General features: G+C 53.6%; 1 protein-coding gene across 1 annotated transcript in view; it reads right to left on the bottom strand.

Moving 5' to 3' along the window:
- Positions 1-2,189: 2,189 nt before the first annotated feature.
- The window catches only part of LOC140411771 (uncharacterized), a 33,920-nt gene continuing 13,061 nt past the window's right edge, over positions 2,190-23,048 (bottom strand). The window contains exons 3-4 of the mRNA XM_072500755.1: positions 6,037-6,211; positions 2,190-3,975 (exon numbers count right to left, since the gene is read on the bottom strand). Of these exons, the coding sequence (XP_072356856.1) occupies positions 3,810-3,975; positions 6,037-6,211 (341 nt within the window). The 3' untranslated portion in view covers positions 2,190-3,809. The remainder of the gene's footprint in view (positions 3,976-6,036; positions 6,212-23,048) is intronic.

Here is a 23,048-nt window from a genome sequence, read left to right on the forward strand (position 1 = left end):
CCATGCCTCTATTCTTTTTTCCAAAGTGCAAGACCTCGCACTTGCCCACGTTGAATTTCATCAGCCATTTCTTGGACCACTCTCCTAAACTGTCTAAATCTTTCTGCAGACTCCCCACCCCCTCCATACTACCTGCCCCTCCACCTATCTTTGTATCATCGGCAAACTTAGCCAGAATGCCCCCAGTCCCGTCATCTAGATCGTTAATATATAAAGAGAACAGGTGCGGCCCCAACACTGAACCCTGCGGGACACCACTCGTCACCGGTTGCCATTCCAAAAAATAACCTTTTATCCCAACTCTCTGCCTTCTGCCTGACAGCCAATCGTCAATCCATGTTAGTACCTTGCCTCGAATACCATGGGCCCTTATTTTACTCAGCAGTCTCCCGTGAGGCACCTTATCAAAGGCCTTTTGGATGTCAAGATAGATAACATCCATTGACTCTCCTTGGTCTAACCTATTTGTTATCTCGTCAAAGAACTCTAACAGGTTTGTCAGGCACGACCTCCCCTTACTAAATCCATGCTGACTTGTCCTAATCTGACCCTGCACTTCCAAGAATTTAGAAACCTCATCCTTAACAATGGATTCTAGAATCTTGCCAACAACCGAGGTTAGGCTAATTGGCCGATAATTTTCCATCTTTTTCCTTGTTCCCTTCTTGAACAGGGGGGTTACAACAGCAATTTTCCAATCCTCTGGGACTTTCACTGACTCCAGTGACTTTTGAAAGATCATAACTAACGCCTCCACTATTTCTTCAGCTATCTCCTTTAGAACTCTAGGTTGTAGCCCATCTGGGCCTGGAGATTTATCAATTTTTAGACCTTTTAGTTTCTCTCGCACTTTCTCCTTTGTGATGGCTACCATATTCAACTCTGCCCCCTGACTCTCCTGAATTGTTGGGATATTACTCATGTCTTCTACTGTGAAGACTGACGCAAAGTACTTTTTTAGTTCCTCAGCTATTTCCTTGTCTCCCATCACAAAATTACCAGCGTCATTTTGGAGCGGCCCAATGTCAACTTTTGCCTCCCGTTTGTTTTTAATGTATTTAAAGAAACGTTTACTATCATTCCTAATGTTACTGGCTAGCCTACCTTCATATTTGATCCTCTCTTTCCTTATTTCTCTCTTTGTTATCCTCTGTTTGTTTTTGTAGCCTTCCCAATCTTCTGACTTCCCACTACTCTTTGCCACATTATAGGCTTTCTCTTTTGCTTTGATGCATTCCCTAACTTCCTTTGTCAGCCATGGCTGCCTAATCCCCCCTCTGATAACCTTTCTTTTCTTTGGGATGAACCTCTGTACTGTGTCCTCAATTACTCCCAGAAACTCCTGCCATTGCTGTTCTACTGTCTTTCCCACTAGGGTCTGCTCCCAGTCGATTTTCGTCAGTTCCTCCCTCATGCCCCTGTAGTTACCTTTATTTAACTGTAACTCCTTTACATCTGATTCTACCTTCTTTCTTTCAAATTGGAGATTGAATTCGACCATATTATGATCACTGCCTCCTAAGTGCTCCCTTACTTTCAGATCTTTAATCAAGTCTATCTCATTACATAACACTAAGTCCAGAATGGCCTATTCCCTCGTGGGCTCCATCACAAGCTTTTCCAAAAAGCCCTCCTGTAAACATTCAATGAATTCCCTTTCCTTGGGCCCACTGGCAGCAATATTTACCCAGTCCACCTGCATATTGAAGTCCCCCATGATCACTGTGACCTTGTTTTTCTGACATGCACTTTCTATTTCGTGGTCCATTTTGTGCCCCTGGTCCTGACCACTGTTAGGAGGCCTGTACATAACTCCCATTATGTTATCACTATCTCTCCAGTGATATCCCATTGACAGAGTTAGAAAGACTGCTCAGAGTGGAGTGTGACAGATTGAAGTGTCGGACTGCACGCGGTGTGAGCTGTCACCTGACCAATATGGAGCTCGCTCTCCAAGTGTCACATCTCCCAATAAATTACTCTCCATCTCTTCATTCTTTCTCATTCTTTAACTTTACACCTCAACATCTTAACAGAATCATTTCACTGAAATGTGCAGAGTTTATCTGGTATGAAACTAGTGATGTGATCAGTGACCCAGATTTATTTGTGAGGAAGAATCTAACACGAGACCAAATGTGTAAATGCATCACCCTCTTTATTTCACAGTGAGAATCCATTCCCAGCAGTTTGAAAAACAAAAGACAAACAAAGACTAGAAGACGATGGATTATTTACTGCACCAGACAAACCTGTGAATGGGTCACCTGTTAACGGGAGTCAGATCTGAATCGATCATTTTCTCAGTCACAGATTCAGTCTGTCGATATTCCCAAAGTCAGCTCCCAGTGTGGGTTTGAGGAGATCTGAATGGAAACTTTATTCCACCTTCAGTCTCTGGATTCTAATTTTAAACTGGGATTCTTTCTCCGGTTTAAGGACCAGTTTTAAGCTGCTTCACACCTGGGTCACAAAACTCCCACTTTCACTTTCCTGACCTGGGCCCATCTGTTTCCTGAACTTGGACTGATCTGAGTCAGACCAAACCGGATTGAGAAACAACCTTTTTAATCATCCCCACCACAATGTCCAGTGTTTGATTCTCAGGACTGGCAGGAAAAGGGAATATTTTACTGCCCACACAGGGTGTGGTCTCCATTAGCAGGTTTCTCCTTGAGTGACGTGTTCTTCCTACAGTGTCCAGTGTCTATTCCACACAGTCTGTTATATGTTCCATTCCCATTATATTTCAGAGCACAGGGCACAGAACTATTCAAACATTAAAGCAAAATCTTCCCGATGATGTGATGAAAATCTCATTATTTTACAAATGGTGAACACACTGTCTCTTTACAGTTTAAACATTCCCTCGTAATTAAATAATTCCATCTGGAACTAACTCCGACTGAGAGAGCCCAGGAACAGTCCCACATCTGATCACTCCATGATTTCACATTTAACAGCTTCAATACTCTGTGCTCTGTAACAAATCCCAACTCTTTTCACATCAACTTGAAACAATCTGGGCAGTATGATGGATAAATATGAATATATTCCATGGCTGTGTGAAGATAGAAAATTCTGGAACTATATCTGACACTAGGACCATCTCAGTCTCAGTCTCACAATTCATTGAAAGCAAGATTACAGAAAAAGCAAATTAGTGCAGTGATTAATCTCCGTTCCCCAATAGAGGGCCCACCACCCGGTACAATTGAGTTTTGCCCTGTATCTGTGCAGTGTGGAGACGTGTTCAGCAATGAATTTCAGACGTTGAAGGGAGACCTAATTATAAATAATATTAACGGGAAATAGAGCAGGCGGGACTCAGAGACAGTCAAATATATCAGGGCTGGAGTCACATGTACGGTTAACGTGTGGGTGGACGATCACGTATTTGCTCCACATTTGGTTGGTTAAGTGAGTGGTTAAGAACATGGCAGGTAGAATATGATGTGGTGATGTTTGGGCTCCTTAGTTAAGGGTGGATGAACCGAGTTTAGTGGGAGTGCATTCCCTGTTTATCAGACAGATTACACACTCGAGGGACAGTGTGGGAAGGTGGAGTTAAGGTCGAAGATCAGCCATGATCTTCCTGAATGGTGAGCGGACTTGAAGAGTCTCTGTTTTTATTTAATTTTCACAACAGACATTGCGTTCCCTCAAAAGGTCCTTCTTGAGGAAAGGAGATTAAAACTATGCTCAGTATTCCACATTAAACCCAATGGAAAGTTAAACAGTTTTAGAATAGAGTTCAGCACATCTCACTGTTTGATGCCATGAAAGGTACAGAACCTTCCAGAAGACCTTCATTCTTCTGTCTTCATAAAACCCATTGCCATTAACCCTTGTGTGTCAAAATAAGCGATGTCAAAAAATGTGCTATTGAAGGGCTGGTTGTCTTGTTCCAAATCCTTCAGGAATTGAATCACAAGTTCTTCAGTTTGTTGTTCATCAACTTTCTTGTTAAAACCCCTGCAACAAAATTAAGAACAGAGGATTTAATTTTTATCCCCCTGACAAATCCTGTTTGGAAAGTCGGTTGCCAGGACAACAGGGACAGGAGTTGACCATTCAGCCCATTGAGTCGCCTGCACCAGTCAGTTAGTCCACAGCTGGAGTAAGACCATCGAGAAGCTGGCCAAATGGGCAGACAAGTGGCAGATAGAGTTTAACACAGAGAAATGTGAGGTGATGCATTTTACAGAAAGGGTGGAGAGAGTCTATCCAGACTTAATGGCTCAGTTCTAAAGAGAGTGCAGTAGCAGAGGGACCTCAGGGTGCCCCCCCCAGGATAGATTCTCTGCCATTCCGGTGGGAAAAACGCCAGTGTGAGAAACATTCTTCACAATGTAGTGTACCAAAGTCAGGATGCGTGGCGCTGCCCACAGAGTTGAGGATGGAGAGCGCCCACAACCCTGGACCCTGGAGCACCACAGCAGTAGGTTGGGGGAGATTGGACCCTTGGATCTTCCGGAAGTCTGCAGAAGGATTTGGATAGGTTAGGTGAATGGGCTAGGGTCTGGCAGATGGAATTCAATGTTGCCAAGTGTGAGGCTATCCATTTTGGGAGGAATAACAGCAGAATGGATTATTATTTAAACGGTAAGATGTTAAAACATGCTGCTGTGCAGAGGGACCTGGGTGTGCTGGTGCACGAGTCGCAAAAAGTTGGTGTGCAGGTGCAACAGGTGATTAAGAAGGATAATCGAGTTTTGTCTTTCGTTGCTAGAGGGATGGAGTTCAAGACTAGTGAGGTTATGCTGCAATTGTATAGGGTGTTGGTGAGGCCGCATCTGGAGTATTGTGTTCAGTTTTGGTCTCCTTACCTGAGAAAGGACATATTGGCACTGGAGGGAGTGCAGAGGAGATTCACTAGGTTGATCCCAGAATTGAGGGGATTAGATTATGACGAGAGGTTGAGTAGAGTGGGACTGTACTCATTGGAGTTTAGAAGGATGCGGGGGAATCTTATTGAGACATATAAAATTATGAAGGGAATAGATAGGATAGATGTGGGCAGGTTGTTTCCACTGGTCGGGGAAAGCAGAACTAGGGGGCATAGCCTCAAAATAAGGGGAGGTAGATTTAGGACGGAGTTTAGGAGGAACTTCTTCACCCAAAGGGTTGTGAATCTCTGGAATTCCTTGCCCAGTGAAGTAGTTGAGGCTCCTTCTTTAAACGTTTTTAAGAAAAAGATAGATGCCTTTCTAAAGAATAATGGGATTCGGGGATATGGTGTACGGGCCGGAGAGTGGAGCTGAGTCCACAAAGATCAGCCATGATCTCATTGAATGGTGGAGCAGGCTCGAGGGGCCAGATGGCCTACTCCTGTTCCTAGTTTTTATCTTATGTTATCTTATGTAATATGTGTTCTGGAGGGGGTCCTTCTGCTGGCCTGTTTCTGGGTGACCAATGTTGCTGGAAATCGATCTGCATTTTCAGGAGGTCCACCTTCTTTTGTCAACATGGCTCAGTGTTGTTGGACATCTTTTCAATATGACACCCGGGCAGGAGGGCGGACTATACACCATCCAGGCCTGACCCACTGCTGAAAACAGCGGAAAACACCCAGGTGAATAATTAATGATGGGTGGCAAGATTCAGAGTGTTTTCCGGCAAGCGGCCACGTTCCTGCCCACGTTCCTGCCCACTTTCCTGCCCACATTCCTGCCCACGCTCCTGACCACGTCCCTGCCCACACTCCTGCCCACATTCCTGCCCACGCTCCTGCCCACATTACTGCCCACGTTTCTGCCCTCGTTCCTGCCCTCGTTCCTGCCCATGTTCCTGCCCACGTTCCTGCCCATGTTCCTGCCCCTGTTCCTGCCCACATTCCTCCCCACGTTCCTGCCCTCGTTCCTCCCCACGCTCCTGCCACGTTCCTGACCATGCTTTTGCCCGCATTCCTGCCCACGTTCCCGTCCACACCACAGCACTTAGTCTCAAAATGGGAGAATTGCTCACCGGGCTGATGTTGATACAAGAGCTGACAGAAAGGAACATCAATCACAATATATCAGTCACTAAACTCACCTGCCATAGTACCAAACAGGAGGGGCTGTCACTATTTCAACTGTTGGATCTGTTGGTTGAGGCGGGTTGGTGACTTGAGGAACTATCTCAAGAAATACCCGGAATCTCTGCTGTATTTCGCCATTTTTCACGTATCCAAAAACTCCCCAAGGTGCAGAGAGAGGAACAATAGTACCTGTGGACAGAGACACTGTTACAGCATTTAACTGGGTGATCAGCTGATAGATAGTCAGAGGTTACAGGTCAGGGGGCAGGGTCACTTTGGTGACATGTGGAAAATGTTGTGATATCACTTTAAGGGAATATGCAAATGCCCAAGTCGCCAGGATGGAGAGCAGCATGTGACCAGCATGGTCCCACTCGCAGTGTGAGTGCCGACTGTTGTGTTCTGCTTCTTCATGTAGCATAAGCTGCTTCCTTGATGTCGGCTCTGACAAAGGAAGGTTCAGACTTGGAGATGGTTTAACACATTTATTGAACGGTTAACAATTCTCCTCCTTGAGTTCGACTCTCCTGCTAATCTTGCTATAGTAACTCAGTCTAACTAACCAGTCTGCTCTCAGCCATGCGGTGAGTGTGATGCTTCCTGATCTGCCCCTGTCTCTCTGAGTGTCCTTTTATATGGATACCTTGTGGTAGTGCCACCTCTGGGTGTCTTGACTGCCCATTGGACGTGTCCTATCTTACTGACCTATCGGTTGAATGTCTGTGTGTCATGATGTCTCTGATGCTCCCTCTAGTGTTTATTTAGTTGCAGTGTGTTTACATTAACCCCTTGTGTATTTACAGTGATGCACATCACCACACCAACACCATATTGAAATGTCCGTCCCGCTCACTCATATCACTCTGTGCAGCCCCCTCCCTTCACCAGACTGTGCAGCACGTTAACACCCAGCTGGGAAAGTCTCACAGCCTCGAGGGACAGTCTGTTCCTCAATCTAACCCCTGCTGCCCCCCGAGCCCTACCCCCACACCCCCCTCCCTGCCCCCGAGCCCTACCCCCTACACCCCCCTCCCTGCCCCCCTCCCGAGACCTACCCCCCAAACCCCCCTCCCTGCCCCCCGAGCCCTACCCCCACACCCCCCTCCCTGCCTCCCGAGCCCTACCCCCCACACCCCCCTCCCTGCCCCCCGATCACTACCCCACTCCCTGCCCCCCGAGCCCTTCCTCCCCTCTCCCTGACCCCCGAATCCTCCCCCCCACACCCCCCTCCCATCCCCCCGAGCCCTACCCCCCTACACCCCCCTCGCTGCCCCTCAAGCCCTACCCCCCTCACCCCCGTCCCTGCCCCGAGCCCTACACCCCCCTCCCTGCCCCGAGCCGTACACCCCCCTCCCTTCCCCCCGAGCCCTACCCTGCTCCCTGGCCCCCGAGCCCTACCTCCCCACACACCCCTCCCTGCCCCCCGAGCCATACACCCCACACCCCCTCCCTGCACCCGATCACTACCCCCCTCCCTGCCCCCCTGAACCCTACCCCCCCACACCACCCTCCCTGCCCCCCGATCACTCCCCCCCTCCCTGCTCCCCGATCACTACCCACCTCCCTGTCCCCCGAGCCCTACCCCTCAAGCACCCCTCCCTGCCCCCCGAGCCCTACACCCCCACACCACCCTCCCTGCCCCCGAGCCCTACCCCCTACACCCCCCTCCCTGCCCCCCTCCCGAGACCTACCCCCCAAACCCCCCTCCCTGCCCCCCGAGCCCTACCCCCACACCCCCCTCCCTGCCCCCCGAGCCCTACCCCCCACACCCCCCTCCCTGCCCCCCGATCACTACCCCACTCCCTGCCCCCCGAGCCCTTCCTCCCCTCTCCCTGACCCCCGAATCCTCCCCCCCACACCCCCCTCCCATCCCCCCGAGCCCTACCCCCCTACACCCCCCTCGCTGCCCCTCAAGCCCTACCCCCCTCACCCCCGTCCCTGCCCCGAGCCCTACACCCCCCTCCCTGTCCCGAGCCGTACACCCCCCTCCCTTCCCCCCGAGCCCTACCCTGCTCCCTGGCCCCCGAGCCCTACCTCCCCACACACCCCTCCCTGCCCCCCGAGCCATACACCCCACACCCCCTCCCTGCACCCGATCACTACCCCCCTCCCTGCCCCCCTGAACCCTACCCCCCCCACACCACCCTCCCTGCCCCCCGATCACTCCCCCCCTCCCTGCTCCCCGATCACTACCCACCTCCCTGTCCCCCGAGCCCTACCCCTCAAGCACCCCTCCCTGCCCCCGAGCCCTACACCCCCACACCACCCTCCCTGCCCCCGATCACTACCCCCCTCCCTGCCCCCCCGAGCCCTACCCCCCTCCCTGCCCCCCGAGCCCTACCCGCAGACCACTCCCCCTTCCCCCCGATCACTACCCCCCTCCCTGTCCCCCAGAGCCCTATCCCCCCTCCCTGCCCCCCGAGTCTACACCCCCTCCCTGCCCCCCGAGCCTACCCCCCACACCACCCTCCCTGCCCCCTGATCACTACCCCCCTCCCTGCCCCCCCGAGCCCTACCCCCTCCCTGCCACCCGAGACTACCCCCCACACCACCCTCACTGCCCTCCGAGACCTACCCCCCCTCCCTGTCCCCCAAGCCCTACCCCCCACGCTCCCTTTCCTGCCCCCCTCTCCCTACCCCCCACACCACCCTTCCTGCCCTCCGAGCCCTACCCCCCCTCCCTGTCTCCCAAGCCCTACCCCCCACGCTCCCCTTCCTGCCCCCCTCTCCCTACCCCCCCACACCACCCTCCCTGCCCCCCGAGCCCTACCCCCCCACACCCCCTATCCCTACCCACCCACATACCCCCTTCCCTGCCCCCCCGAGCCCATCTCCTGTCAGGCGCTGATGCCCCACATGGATCTCCACCCACAGCCTCTGGTGTTTTTGTCCTTGGCCTTCCCGTGAATTGTGTGCTTGCCCTTTGACCCCATTGTTTGTGAACATTTCACCATCGTTATCGAGCTCCAGCCTCCCTCCCATTGGCTCCCCTCTGCCTGCCAGTCTTCACTTTCCTCATCCAACTCCTTCCCCTCTGCCTGGAATCGTGACCCCCTCAACCTACCCCCCTACACACGTTGCACAACCCTCCTTCCACATTGACCCTCTCGTCTACGTCAACCCATCAGTAACCCCCCTCCCCCTGACCCCACAGCTCACCTCACACTCCGCCCCTTGTCAAACTTTGTACCTTTATTGTGGTGGATGCTGAGGGTCACAGAGCTGTCCAGATAGACACTGGTGTGTGTCACTGCTGGAAGGGACAGACAGCACAGAGCTGTCCAGATAGACACTGGTGTGTGTCACTGCTGGAAGGGACAGACAGCACAGAGCTGTCCAGATAGACACTGGTGTGTGTCACTGCTGGAAGGGACAGACAGCACAGAGCTGTCCAGATAGACACTGGTGTGTGTCACTGCTGGAAGTGACAGACAGCACAGAGCTGTCCAGATAGACACTGGTGTGTGTCACTGCTGGAAGGGAGAGACAGCACAGAGCTGTCCAGATAGACACTGGTGTGTGTCACTGCTGGAAGGGACAGACAGCACAGAGCTGTCCAGATAGACACTGGTGTGTGTCACTGCTGGAAGGGGGAGACAGCACAGAGCTGTCCAGATAGACACTGGTGTGTGTCGCTGCTGGAAGGGGGAGACAGCACAGAGCTGTCCAGATAGACACTGGTGTGTGTCACTGCTGGAAGGGGGAGACAGCACAGAGCTGTCCAGATAGACACTGGTGTGTGTCACTGCTGGAAGGGACAGACAGCACAGAGCTGTCCAGATAGACACTGGTGTGTGTCACTGCTGGAAGGGACAGACAGCACAGAGCTGTCCAGATAGACACTGGTGTGTGTCACTGCTGGAAGGGACAGACAGCACAGAGCTGTCCAGATAGACACTGGTGTGTGTCACTGCTGGAAGGGAGAGACAGCACAGAGCTGTCCAGATAGACACTGGTGTGTGTCGCTGCTGGAAGTGACAGACAGCACAGAGCTGTCCAGATAGACACTGGTGTGTGTCGCTGCTGGAAGGGACAGACAGCACAGAGCTGTCCAGATAGACACTGGTGTGTGTCACTGCTGGAAGGGACAGACAGCACAGAGCTGTCCAGATAGACACTGGTGTGTGTCACTGCTGGAGGGGGAGACAGCACAGAGCTGTCCAGATAGACACTGGTGTGTGTCACTGCTGGAAGGGACAGACAGCACAGAGCTGTCCAGATAGACACTGGTGTGTGTCACTGCTGGAAGGGATAGGCAGCACAGAGCTGTCCAGATAGACACTGGTGTGTGTCACTGCTGGAAGGGGGAGACAGCACAGAGCTGTCCAGATAGACACTGGTGTGTGTCACTGCTGGAAGGGATAGGCAGCACAGAGCTGTCCAGATAGACACTGGTGTGTGTCACTGCTGGAAGGGGGAGACAGCACAGAGCTGTCCAGATAGACACTGGTGTGTGTCACTGCTGGAAGGGACAGACAGCACAGAGCTGTCCAGATAGACACTGGTGTGTGTCACTGCTGGAAGGGACAGACAGCACAGAGCTGTCCAGATAGACACTGGTGTGTGTCACTGCTGGAAGGGACAGACAGCACAGAGCTGTCCAGATAGACACTGGTGTGTGTCACTGCTGGAAGGGACAGACAGCACAGAGCTGTCCAGATAGACACTGGTGTGTGTCACTGTTGGAAGGGACAGACAGCACAGAGCTGTCTAGATAGACACTGGTGTGTGTCACTGTTGGAAGGGACAGACAGCACAGAGCTGTCCAGATAGACACTGGTGTGTGTCACTGTTGGAAGGGACAGACAGCACAGAGCTGTCCAGATAGACACTGGTGTGTGTCACTGTTGGAAGGGACAGACAGCACAGAGCTGTCCAGATAGACACTGGTGTGTGTCACTGCTGGAAGGGACAGACAGCACAGAGCTGTCTAGATAGACACTGGTGTGTGTCACTGCTGGATGGGACAGACAGCACAGTGCTGTCCAGATCGACACTGGGGTGTGTCACTGCTGGAAGGGACAGACAGCACAGAGCTGTCCAGATAGACACTGGTGTGTGTCACTGCTGGAAGGGACAGACAGCACAGAGCTGTCCAGACAGACACTGGTGTGTGTCACTACTGGAAGGGGGAGACAGCACAGAGCTGTCCAGATAGACACTGGTGTGTGTCACTGCTGGAAGAGACAGACAGCACAGAGCTGTCCAGATAGACACTGGTGTGTGTCGCTGCTGGAAGGGACAGACAGCACAGAGCTGTCCAGATAGACACTGGTGTGTGTCACTGCTGGAAGAGACAGACAGCACAGAGCTGTCCAGATAGACACTGGTGTGTGTCGCTGCTGGAAGGGAAAGACAGCACAGAGCTGTCCAGATAGACACTGGTGTGTGTCGCTGCTGGAAGGGACAGACAGCACAGAGCTGTCCAGATAGAAACTGGTGTGTGTCGCTGCTGGAAGGGAAAGACAGCACAGAGCTGTCCAGATAGACACTGGTGTGTGTCACTGCTGGAAGGGGGAGACAGCACAGAGCTGTCCAGATAGACACTGGTGTGTGTCACTGCTGGAAGGGACAGACAGCACAGAGCTGTCCAGATAGACACTGGTGTGTGTCGCTGCTGGAAGGGACAGACAGCACAGAGCTGTCCAGATAGACACTGGTGTGTGTCGCTGCTGGAAGGGACAGACAGCACAGAGCTGTCCAGATAGACACTGGTGTGTGTCACTGCTGGAAGGGGCAGACAGCACAGAGCTGTCCAGATAGACACTGGTGTGTGTCACTGCTGGAAGGGACAGACAGCACAGAGCTGTCCAGATAGACACTGGTGAGTGTCACTGCTGGAAGGGACAGACAGCACAGAGCTGTCCAGATAGACACTGGTGTGTGTCACTGCTGGAAGGGGGAGACAGCACAGAGCTGTCCAGATAGACACTGGTGTGTGTCACTGCTGGAAGGGACAGACAGCACAGAGCTGTCCAGATAGACACTGGTGTGTGTCACTGCTGGAAGGGAGAGACAGCACAGAGCTGTCCAGATAGACACTGGTGTGTGTCGCTGCTGGAAGGGACAGACAGCACAGAGCTGTCCAGATAGACACTGGTGTGTGTCACTGCTGGAAGGGAAAGACAGCACAGAGCTGTCCAGATAGACACTGGTGTGTGTCACTGCTGGAAGGGACAGACAGCACAGAGGTGTCCAGATAGACACTGGTGTGAGTCACTGCTGGAAGGGACAGACAGCACAGAGCTGTCCAGATAGACACTGGTGTGAGTCACTGCTGGAAGGGACAGACAGCACAGAGCTGTCCAGATAGACACTGGTGTGTGTCACTGCTGGAAGGGGGAGACAGCACAGAGCTGTCCAGATAGACACTGGTGTGTGTCACTGCTGGAAGGGGGAGACAGCACAGAGCTGTCCAGATAGACACTGGTGTGTGTCACTGCTGAATGGGACAGACAGCACAGAGCTGTCCAGATCGACACTGGTGTGTGTCACTGCTGGAAGGGACAGACAGCACAGAGCTGTCCAGATAGACACTGGTGTGTGTCACTGCTGGAAGGGACAGACAGCACAGAGCTGTCCAGATAGACACTGGTGTGTGTCACTGCTGGAAGTGACAGACAGCACAGAGGTGTCCAGATAGGCACTGGTGTGTGTCACTGCTGGAGGGGGAGACAGCACAGAGCTGTCCAGATAGACACTGGTGTGTGTCACTGCTGGAAGTGGGAGACAGCACCGAGCTGTCCAGATAGACACTGGTGTGTGTCACTGCTGGAAGTGACAGACAGCACAGAGCTGTCCAGATAGACACTGGTGTGTGTCACTGCTGGAAGTGGGAGACAGCACAGAGCTGTCCAGATAGACACTGGTGTGTGTCACTGCTGGAAGGGACAGACAGCACAGAGCTGTCCAGATAGACACTGGTGTGTGTCACTGCTGGAAGGGACAGACAGCACAGAGCTGTCCAGATAGACACTGGTGTGTGTCACTGCTGGAAGGGGGAGACAGCACAGAGCTGTCCAGATAGACACTGGTGTGTGTCACTGCTGGAAGGGGGAGACAGCACAGAGCTGTCCAGATAGACACTGGTGTGTGTCACTGCTGGAAGGGACAGACAGCACAGAGCTGTCCAGATAGACACTGGTGTGTGTCACTGCTGGAAGGGACAGACAGCACAGAGCTGTCCAGATAGACACTGGTGTGTGTCACTGCTGGAAGGGACAGACAGCACAGAGCTGTCCAGATAGACACTGGTGTGTGTCACTGCTGGAAGGGAAAGACAGCACAGAGCTGTCCAGATAGACACTGGTGTGTGTCACTGCTGGAAGGGACAGACAGCACAGAGCTGTCCAGATAGACACTGGTGTGTGTCACTGCTGGAAGGGACAGACAGCACAGAGCTGTCCAGATAGACACTGGTGTGTGTCACTGCTGGAAGGGGGAGACAGCACAGAGCTGTCCAGATAGACACTGGTGTGTGTCACTGCTGGAAGGGACAGACAGCACAGAGCTGTCCAGATAGACACTGGTGTGTGTCACTGCTGGAAGGGACAGACAGCACAGAGCTGTCCAGATAGACACTGGTGTGTGTCACTGCTGGAAGGGGGAGACAGCACAGAGCTGTCCAGATAGACACTGGTGTGTGTCACTGCTGGAAGGGACAGACAGCACAGAGCTGTCCAGATAGACACTGGTGTGTGTCACTGCTGGAAGGGACAGGCAGCACAGAGCTGTCCAGATAGACACTGGTGTGTGTCACTGCTGGAGGGTGAGACAGCACAGAGCTGTCCAGATAGACACTGGTGTGTGTCACTGCTGGATGGGACAGACAGCACAGAGCTGTCCAGATAGACACTGGGGTGTGTCACTGCTGGAAGGGACAGACAGCACAGAGCTGTCCAGACAGACACTGGTGTGTGTCACTGCTGGAAGGGGGAGACAGCACAGAGCTGTCCAGATAGACACTGGTGTGTGTCACTGCTGGAAGAGACAGACAGCACAGAGCTGTCCAGATAGACACTGGTGTGTGTCGCTGCTGAAGGGGGAGACAGCACAGAGCTGTCCAGATAGACACTGGTGTGTGTCGCTGCTGGAAGGGAAAGACAGCACAGAGCTGTCCAGATAGACACTGGTGTGTGTCGCTGCTGGAAGGGACAGACAGCACAGAGCTGTCCAGATAGACACTGGTGTGTGTCACTGCTGGAAGGGACAGACAGCACAGAGCTGTCCAGATAGAAACTGGTGTGTGTCGCTGCTGGAAGGGAAAGACAGCACAGAGCTGTCCAGATAGACACTGGTGTGTGTCACTGCTGGAAGGGGGAGGCAGCACAGAGCTGTCCAGATAGACACTGGTGTGTGTCACTGCTGCAAGGGACAGACAGCACAGAGCTGTCCAGATAGACACTGGTGTGTGTCACTGCTGGAAGGGACAGACAGCACAGAGCTGTCCAGATAGACACTGGTGTGTGTCACTGCTGGAAGGGACAGACAACACAGAGCTGTCCAGATAGACACTGGTGTGTGTCACTGCTGGAAGGGGGAGACAGCACAGAGCTGTCCAGATAGAAACTGGTGTGTGTCACTGCTGGAAGGGACAGACAGCACAGAGCTGTCCAGATAGACACTGGTGTGTGTCACTGCTGGAAGGGGGAGACAGCACAGAGCTATCAAGATAGACACTGGTGTGTGTCACTGCTGGAAGGGACAGACAGCATAGAGCTGTCCAGATAGACACTGGTGTGTGTTACTGCTGGAAGGGACAGACAGCACAGAGCTGTCCAGATAGACACTGGTGTGTGTCACTGCTGGAAGGGAAAGACAGCACAGAGCTGTCCAGATAGACACTGGTGTGTGTCACTGCTGGAAGGGACAGACAGCACAGAGCTGTCCAGATAGACACTGGTGTGAGTCACTGCTGGAAGGGACAGACAGCACAGAGCTGTCCAGATAGACACTGGTGTGTGTCACTGCTGGAAGGGACTGACAGCACAGAGCTGTCCAGATAGACACTGGTGTGTGTCACTGCTGGAAGGGGGAGACAGCACAGAGCTGTCCAGATAGACACTGGTGTGTGTCACTGCTGGAAGGGACAGACAGCACAGAGCTGTCCAGATAGACACTGGTGTGTGTCACTGCTGGAAGGGGGAGACAGCACAGAGCTGTCCAGATAGACACTGGTGTGTGTCACTGCTGGAAGGGACAGACAGCACAGAGCTGTCCAGATAGACACTGGTGTGTGTCACTGCTGGAAGGGACAGACAGCACAGAGCTGTCCAGATAGACACTGGTGTGTGTCGCTGCTGGAAGTGACAGACAGCACAGAGGTGTCCAGATAGGCACTGGTGTGTGTCACTGCTGGAGGGGGAGACAGCACAGAGCTGTCCAGATAGACACTGGTGTGTGTCACTGCTGGAAGGGGGAGACAGCACCGAGCTGTCCAGATAGACACTTGTGTGTGTCACTGCTGGAAGGGGGAGACAGCACAGAGCTGTCCAGATAGACACTGGTGTGTGTCACTGCTGGAAGGGGCAGACAGCACAGAGCTGTCCAGATAGACACTGGTGTGTGTCACTGCTGGATGGGGGACACAGCACAGAGCTGTCCAGATAGACACTGGTGTGTGTCACTGCTGGAAGGGACAGACAGCACAGAGCTGTCCAGATAGACACTGGTGTGTGTCACTGCTGGAAGGGACAGACAGCACAGAGCTGTCTAGATAGACACTGGTGTGTGTCACTGCTGGAAGGGACAGACAGCACAGAGCTGTCCAGATAGACACAGGTGTGTGTCACTGCTGGAAGGGACAGACAGCACAGAGCTGTCCAGATAGACACTGGTGTGTGTCACTGCTGGAAGGGACAGACAGCACAGAGCTTTCCAGATAGACACTGGTGTGTGTCACTGCTGGAAGGGGGAGACAGCACAGAGCTGTCCAGATAGACACTGGTGTGTGTCACTGCTGGAAGGGACAGACAGCACAGGGCTGTCCAGATAGACACTGGTGTGTGTCACTGCTGGAAGGGACAGACAGCACAGAGCTGTCCAGATAGACACTGGGGTGTGTCACTGCTGGAAGGGACAGGCAGCACAGAGCTGTCCAGATAGACACTGGTGTGTGTCACTGCTGGAGGGTGAGACAGCACAGAGCTGTCCAGATAGACACTGGTGTGTGTCACTGCTGGATGGGACAGACAGCACAGAGCTGTCCAGATAGACACTGGGGTGTGTCACTGCTGGAAGGGACAGACAGCACAGAGCTGTCCAGACAGACACTGGTGTGTGTCACTGCTGGAAGGGGGAGACAGCACAGAGCTGTCCAGATAGACACTGGTGTGTGTCACTGCTGGAAGAGACAGACAGCACAGAGCTGTCCAGATAGACACTGGTGTGTGTCGCTGCTGAAGGGGGAGACAGCACAGAGCTGTCCAGATAGACACTGGTGTGTGTCACTGCTGGAAGAGACAGACAGCACAGAGCTGTCCAGATAGACACTGGTGTGTGTCGCTGCTGAAGGGGGAGACAGCACAGAGCTGTCCAGATAGACACTGGTGTGTGTCGCTGCTGGAAGGGAAAGACAGCACAGAGCTGTCCAGATAGACACTGGTGTGTGTCGCTGCTGGAAGGGACAGACAGCACAGAGCTGTCCAGATAGACACTGGTGTGTGTCACTGCTGGAAGGGACAGACAGCACAGAGCTGTCCAGATAGAAACTGGTGTGTGTCGCTGCTGGAAGGGAAAGACAGCACAGAGCTGTCCAGATAGACACTGGTGTGTGTCACTGCTGGAAGGGGGAGGCAGCACAGAGCTGTCCAGATAGACACTGGTGTGTGTCACTGCTGGAAGGGACAGACAGCACAGAGCTGTCCAGATAGACACTGGTGTGTGTCACTGCTGGAAGGGACAGACAGCACAGAGCTGTCCAGATAGACACTGGTGTGTGTCACTGCTGGAAGGGACAGACAACACAGAGCTGTCCAGATAGACACTGGTGTGTGTCACTGCTGGAAGGGGGAGACAGCACAGAGCTGTCCAGATAGAAACTGGTGTGTGTCACTGCTGGAAGGGACAGACAGCACAGAGCTGTCCAGATAGACACTGGTGTGTGTCACTGCTGGAAGGGGGAGACAGCACAGAGCTATCAAGATAGACACTGGTGTGTGTCACTGCTGGAAGGGACAGACAGCATAGAGCTGTCCAGATAGACACTGGTGTGTGTCACTGCTGGAAGGGACAGACAGCACAGAGCTGTCCAGATAGACACTGGTGTGTGTCACTGCTGGAAGGGACAGACAGCACAGAGCTGTCCAGATAGACACTGGTGTGTGTCACTGCTGGAAGGGACAGACAACACAGAGCTGTCCAGATAGACACTGGTGTGTGTCACTGCTGGAAGGGGGAGACAGCACAGAGCTGTCCAGATAGAAACTGGTGTGTGTCACTGCTGGAAGGGACAGACAGCACAGAGCTGTCCAGATAGACACTGGTGTGTGTCACTGCTGGAAGGGGGAGACAGCACAGAGCTATCAAGATAGACACTGGTGTGTGTCACTGCTGGAAGGGACAGACAGCATAGAGCTGTCCAGATAGACACTGGTGTGTGTCACTGCTGGAAGGGACAGACAGCACAGAGCTGTCCAGATAGACACTGGTGTGTGTCACTGCTGGAAGGGAAAGACAGCACAGAGCTGTCCAGATAGACACTGGTGTGTGTCACTGCTGGAAGGGACAGACAGCACAGAGCTGTCCAGATAGACACTGGTGTGAGTCACTGCTGGAAGGGACAGACAGCACAGAGCTGTCCAGATAGACACTGGTGTGTGTCACTGCTGGAAGGGACTGACAGCACAGAGCTGTCCAGATAGACACTGGTGTGTGTCACTGCTGGAAGGGGGAGACAGCACAGAGCTGTCCAGATAGACACTGGTGTGTGTCACTGCTGGAAGGGACAGACAGCACAGAGCTGTCCAGATAGACACTGGTGTGTGTCACTGCTGGAAGGGGGAGACAGCACAGAGCTGTCCAGATAGACACTGGTGTGTGTCACTGCTGGAAGTGACAGACAGCACAGAGGTGTCCAGATAGGCACTGGTGTGTGTCACTGCTGGAGGGGGAGACAGCACAGAGCTGTCCAGATAGACACTGGTGTGTGTCACTGCTGGAGGGGGAGACAGCACAGAGCTGTCCAGATAGACACTGGTGTGTGTCACTGCTGGAAGGGACAGACAGCACAGAGCTGTCCAGATAGACACTGGTGTGTGTCACTGCTGGAAGGGGGAGACAGCACCGAGCTGTCCAGATAGACACTGGTGTGTGTCACTGCTGGAAGGGACAGACAGCACAGAGCTGTCCAGATAGACACTGGTGTGTGTCACTGCTGGAAGGGACAGACAGCACAGAGCTGTCTAGATAGACACTGGTGTGTGTCACTGCTGGAAGGGGGAGACAGCACAGAGCTGTCCAGATAGACACTGGTGTGTGTCACTGCTGGAAGGGACAGACAGCACAGAGCTGTCCAGATAGACACTGGTGTGTGTCACTGCTGGAAGGGACAGACAGCACAGAGCTGTCTAGATAGACACTGGTGTGTGTCACTGCTGGAAGGGACAGACAGCACAGAGCTGTCCAGATAGACACTGGTGTGTGTCACTGCTGGAAGGGACAGACAGCACAGAGCTTTCCAGATAGACACTGGTGTGTGTCACTGCTGGAAGGGGGAGACAGCACAGAGCTGTCCAGATAGACACTGGTGTGTGTCACTGCTGGAAGGGACAGACAGCACAGGGCTGTCCAGATAGACACTGGTGTGTGTCACTGCTGGAAGGGACAGACAGCACAGAGCTGTCCAGATAGACACTGGGGTGTGTCACTGCTGGAAGGGACAGGCAGCACAGAGCTGTCCAGATAGACACTGGTGTGTGTCACTGCTGGAGGGTGAGACAGCACAGAGCTGTCCAGATAGACACTGGTGTGTGTCACTGCTGGATGGGACAGACAGCACAGAGCTGTCCAGATAGACACTGGGGTGTGTCACTGCTGGAAGGGACAGACAGCACAGAGCTGTCCAGACAGACACTGGTGTGTGTCACTGCTGGAAGGGGGAGACAGCACAGAGCTGTCCAGATAGACACTGGTGTGTGTCACTGCTGGAAGGGACAGACAGCACAGAGCTGTCCAGATAGACACTGGTGTGTGTCGCTGCTGGAAGGGACAGACAGCACAGAGCTGTCCAGATAGACACTGGTGTGTGTCGCTGCTGGAAGGGACAGACAGCACAGAGCTGTCCAGATAGACACTGGTGTGTGTCACTGCTGGAAGGGGCAGACAGCACAGAGCTGTCCAGATAGACACTGGTGTGTGTCACTGCTGGAAGGGACAGACAGCACAGAGCTGTCCAGATAGACACTGGTGAGTGTCACTGCTGGAAGGGACAGACAGCACAGAGCTGTCCAGATAGACACTGGTGTGTGTCACTGCTGGAAGGGGGAGACAGCACAGAGCTGTCCAGATAGACACTGGTGTGTGTCACTGCTGGAAGGGACAGACAGCACAGAGCTGTCCAGATAGACACTGGTGTGTGTCACTGCTGGAAGGGAGAGACAGCACAGAGCTGTCCAGATAGACACTGGTGTGTGTCGCTGCTGGAAGGGACAGACAGCACAGAGCTGTCCAGATAGACACTGGTGTGTGTCACTGCTGGAAGGGAAAGACAGCACAGAGCTGTCCAGATAGACACTGGTGTGTGTCACTGCTGGAAGGGACAGACAGCACAGAGCTGTCCAGATAGACACTGGTGTGAGTCACTGCTGGAAGGGACAGACAGCACAGAGCTGTCCAGATAGACACTGGTGTGAGTCACTGCTGGAAGGGACAGACAGCACAGAGCTGTCCAGATAGACACTGGTGTGTGTCACTGCTGGAAGGGGGAGACAGCACAGAGCTGTCCAGATAGACACTGGTGTGTGTCACTGCTGGAAGGGGGAGACAGCACAGAGCTGTCCAGATAGACACTGGTGTGTGTCACTGCTGAATGGGACAGACAGCACAGAGCTGTCCAGATCGACACTGGTGTGTGTCACTGCTGGAAGGGACAGACAGCACAGAGCTGTCCAGATAGACACTGGTGTGTGTCACTGCTGGAAGGGACAGACAGCACAGAGCTGTCCAGATAGACACTGGTGTGTGTCACTGCTGGAAGTGACAGACAGCACAGAGGTGTCCAGATAGGCACTGGTGTGTGTCACTGCTGGAGGGGGAGACAGCACAGAGCTGTCCAGATAGACACTGGTGTGTGTCACTGCTGGAAGGGGGAGACAGCACAGAGCTGTCCAGATAGACACTGGTGTGTGTCACTGCTGGAAGGGACAGACAGCACAGAGCTGTCCAGATAGACACTGGTGTGTGTCACTGCTGGAAGGGACAGGCAGCACAGAGCTGTCCAGATAGACACTGGTGTGTGTCACTGCTGGAGGGTGAGACAGCACAGAGCTGTCCAGATAGACACTGGTGTGTGTCACTGCTGGATGGGACAGACAGCACAGAGCTGTCCAGATAGACACTGGGGTGTGTCACTGCTGGAAGGGACAGACAGCACAGAGCTGTCCAGACAGACACTGGTGTGTGTCACTGCTGGAAGGGGGAGACAGCACAGAGCTGTCCAGATAGACACTGGTGTGTGTCACTGCTGGAAGAGACAGACAGCACAGAGCTGTCCAGATAGACACTGGTGTGTGTCGCTGCTGAAGGGGGAGACAGCACAGAGCTGTCCAGATAGACACTGGTGTGTGTCGCTGCTGGAAGGGAAAGACAGCACAGAGCTGTCCAGATAGACACTGGTGTGTGTCGCTGCTGGAAGGGACAGACAGCACAGAGCTGTCCAGATAGACACTGGTGTGTGTCACTGCTGGAAGGGACAGACAGCACAGAGCTGTCCAGATAGAAACTGGTGTGTGTCGCTGCTGGAAGGGAAAGACAGCACAGAGCTGTCCAGATAGACACTGGTGTGTGTCACTGCTGGAAGGGGGAGGCAGCACAGAGCTGTCCAGATAGACACTGGTGTGTGTCACTGCTGGAAGGGACAGACAGCACAGAGCTGTCCAGATAGACACTGGTGTGTGTCACTGCTGGAAGGGACAGACAACACAGAGCTGTCCAGATAGACACTGGTGTGTGTCACTGCTGGAAGGGGGAGACAGCACAGAGCTGTCCAGATAGAAACTGGTGTGTGTCACTGCTGGAAGGGACAGACAGCACAGAGCTGTCCAGATAGACACTGGTGTGTGTCACTGCTGGAAGGGGGAGACAGCACAGAGCTATCAAGATAGACACTGGTGTGTGTCACTGCTGGAAGGGACAGACAGCATAGAGCTGTCCAGATAGACACTGGTGTGTGTTACTGCTGGAAGGGACAGACAGCACAGAGCTGTCCAGATAGACACTGGTGTGTGTCACTGCTGGAAGGGAAAGACAGCACAGAGCTGTCCAGATAGACACTGGTGTGTGTCACTGCTGGAAGGGACAGACAGCACAGAGCTGTCCAGATAGACACTGGTGTGAGTCACTGCTGGAAGGGACAGACAGCACAGAGCTGTCCAGATAGACACTGGTGTGTGTCACTGCTGGAAGGGACTGACAGCACAGAGCTGTCCAGATAGACACTGGTGTGTGTCACTGCTGGAAGGGGGAGACAGCACAGAGCTGTCCAGATAGACACTGGTGTGTGTCACTGCTGGAAGGGACAGACAGCACAGAGCTGTCCAGATAGACACTGGTGTGTGTCACTGCTGGAAGGGACAGACAGCACAGAGCTGTCCAGATAGACACTGGTGTGTGTCGCTGCTGGAAGTGACAGACAGCACAGAGGTGTCCAGATAGGCACTGGTGTGTGTCACTGCTGGAAGGGACAGACAGCACAGAGCTGTCCAGATAGACACTGGTGTGTGTCACTGCTGGAAGGGACAGACAGCACAGAGCTGTCCAGATAGACACTGGTGTGTGTCGCTGCTGGAAGGGGCAGACAGCACAGAGCTGTCCAGATAGACACTGGTGTGTGTCACTGCTGGATGGGGGACACAGCACAGAGCTGTCCAGATAGACACTGGTGTGTGTCACTGCTGGAAGGGACAGACAGCACAGAGCTGTCCAGATAGACACTGGTGTGTGTCACTGCTGGAAGGGACAGACAGCACAGAGCTGTCCAGATAGACACTGGTGTGTGTCACTGCTGGAAGGGACAGACAGCACAGAGCTGTCCAGATAGACACTGGTGTGTGTCGCTGCTGGAAGGGGCAGACAGCACAGAGCTGTCCAGATAGACACTGGTGTGTGTCACTGCTGGATGGGGGACACAGCACAGAGCTGTCCAGATAGACACTGGTGTGTGTCACTGCTGGAAGGGACAGACAGCACAGAGCTGTCCAGATAGACACTGGTGTGTGTCACTGCTGGAAGGGACAGACAGCACAGAGCTGTCTAGATAGACACTGGTGTGTGTCACTGCTGGAAGGGACAGACAGCACAGAGCTGTCCAGATAGACACAGGTGTGTGTCACTGCTGGAAGGGACAGACAGCACAGAGCTGTCCAGATAGACACTGGTGTGTGTCACTGCTGGAAGGGACAGACAGCACAGAGCTTTCCAGATAGACACTGGTGTGTGTCACTGCTGGAAGGGGGAGACAGCACAGAGCTGTCCAGATAGACACTGGTGTGTGTCACTGCTGGAAGGGACAGACAGCACAGGGCTGTCCAGATAGACACTGGTGTGTGTCACTGCTGGAAGGGACAGACAGCACAGAGCTGTCCAGATAGACACTGGGGTGTGTCACTGCTGGAAGGGACAGGCAGCACAGAGCTGTCCAGATAGACACTGGTGTGTGTCACTGCTGGAGGGTGAGACAGCACAGAGCTGTCCAGATAGACACTGGTGTGTGTCACTGCTGGATGGGACAGACAGCACAGAGCTGTCCAGATAGACACTGGGGTGTGTCACTGCTGGAAGGGACAGACAGCACAGAGCTGTCCAGACAGAC

This window comes from Scyliorhinus torazame, chromosome 4, assembly GCF_047496885.1.
Source record: "Scyliorhinus torazame isolate Kashiwa2021f chromosome 4, sScyTor2.1, whole genome shotgun sequence".
In the NCBI taxonomy this organism is placed as follows: domain Eukaryota; kingdom Metazoa; phylum Chordata; class Chondrichthyes; order Carcharhiniformes; family Scyliorhinidae; genus Scyliorhinus; species Scyliorhinus torazame.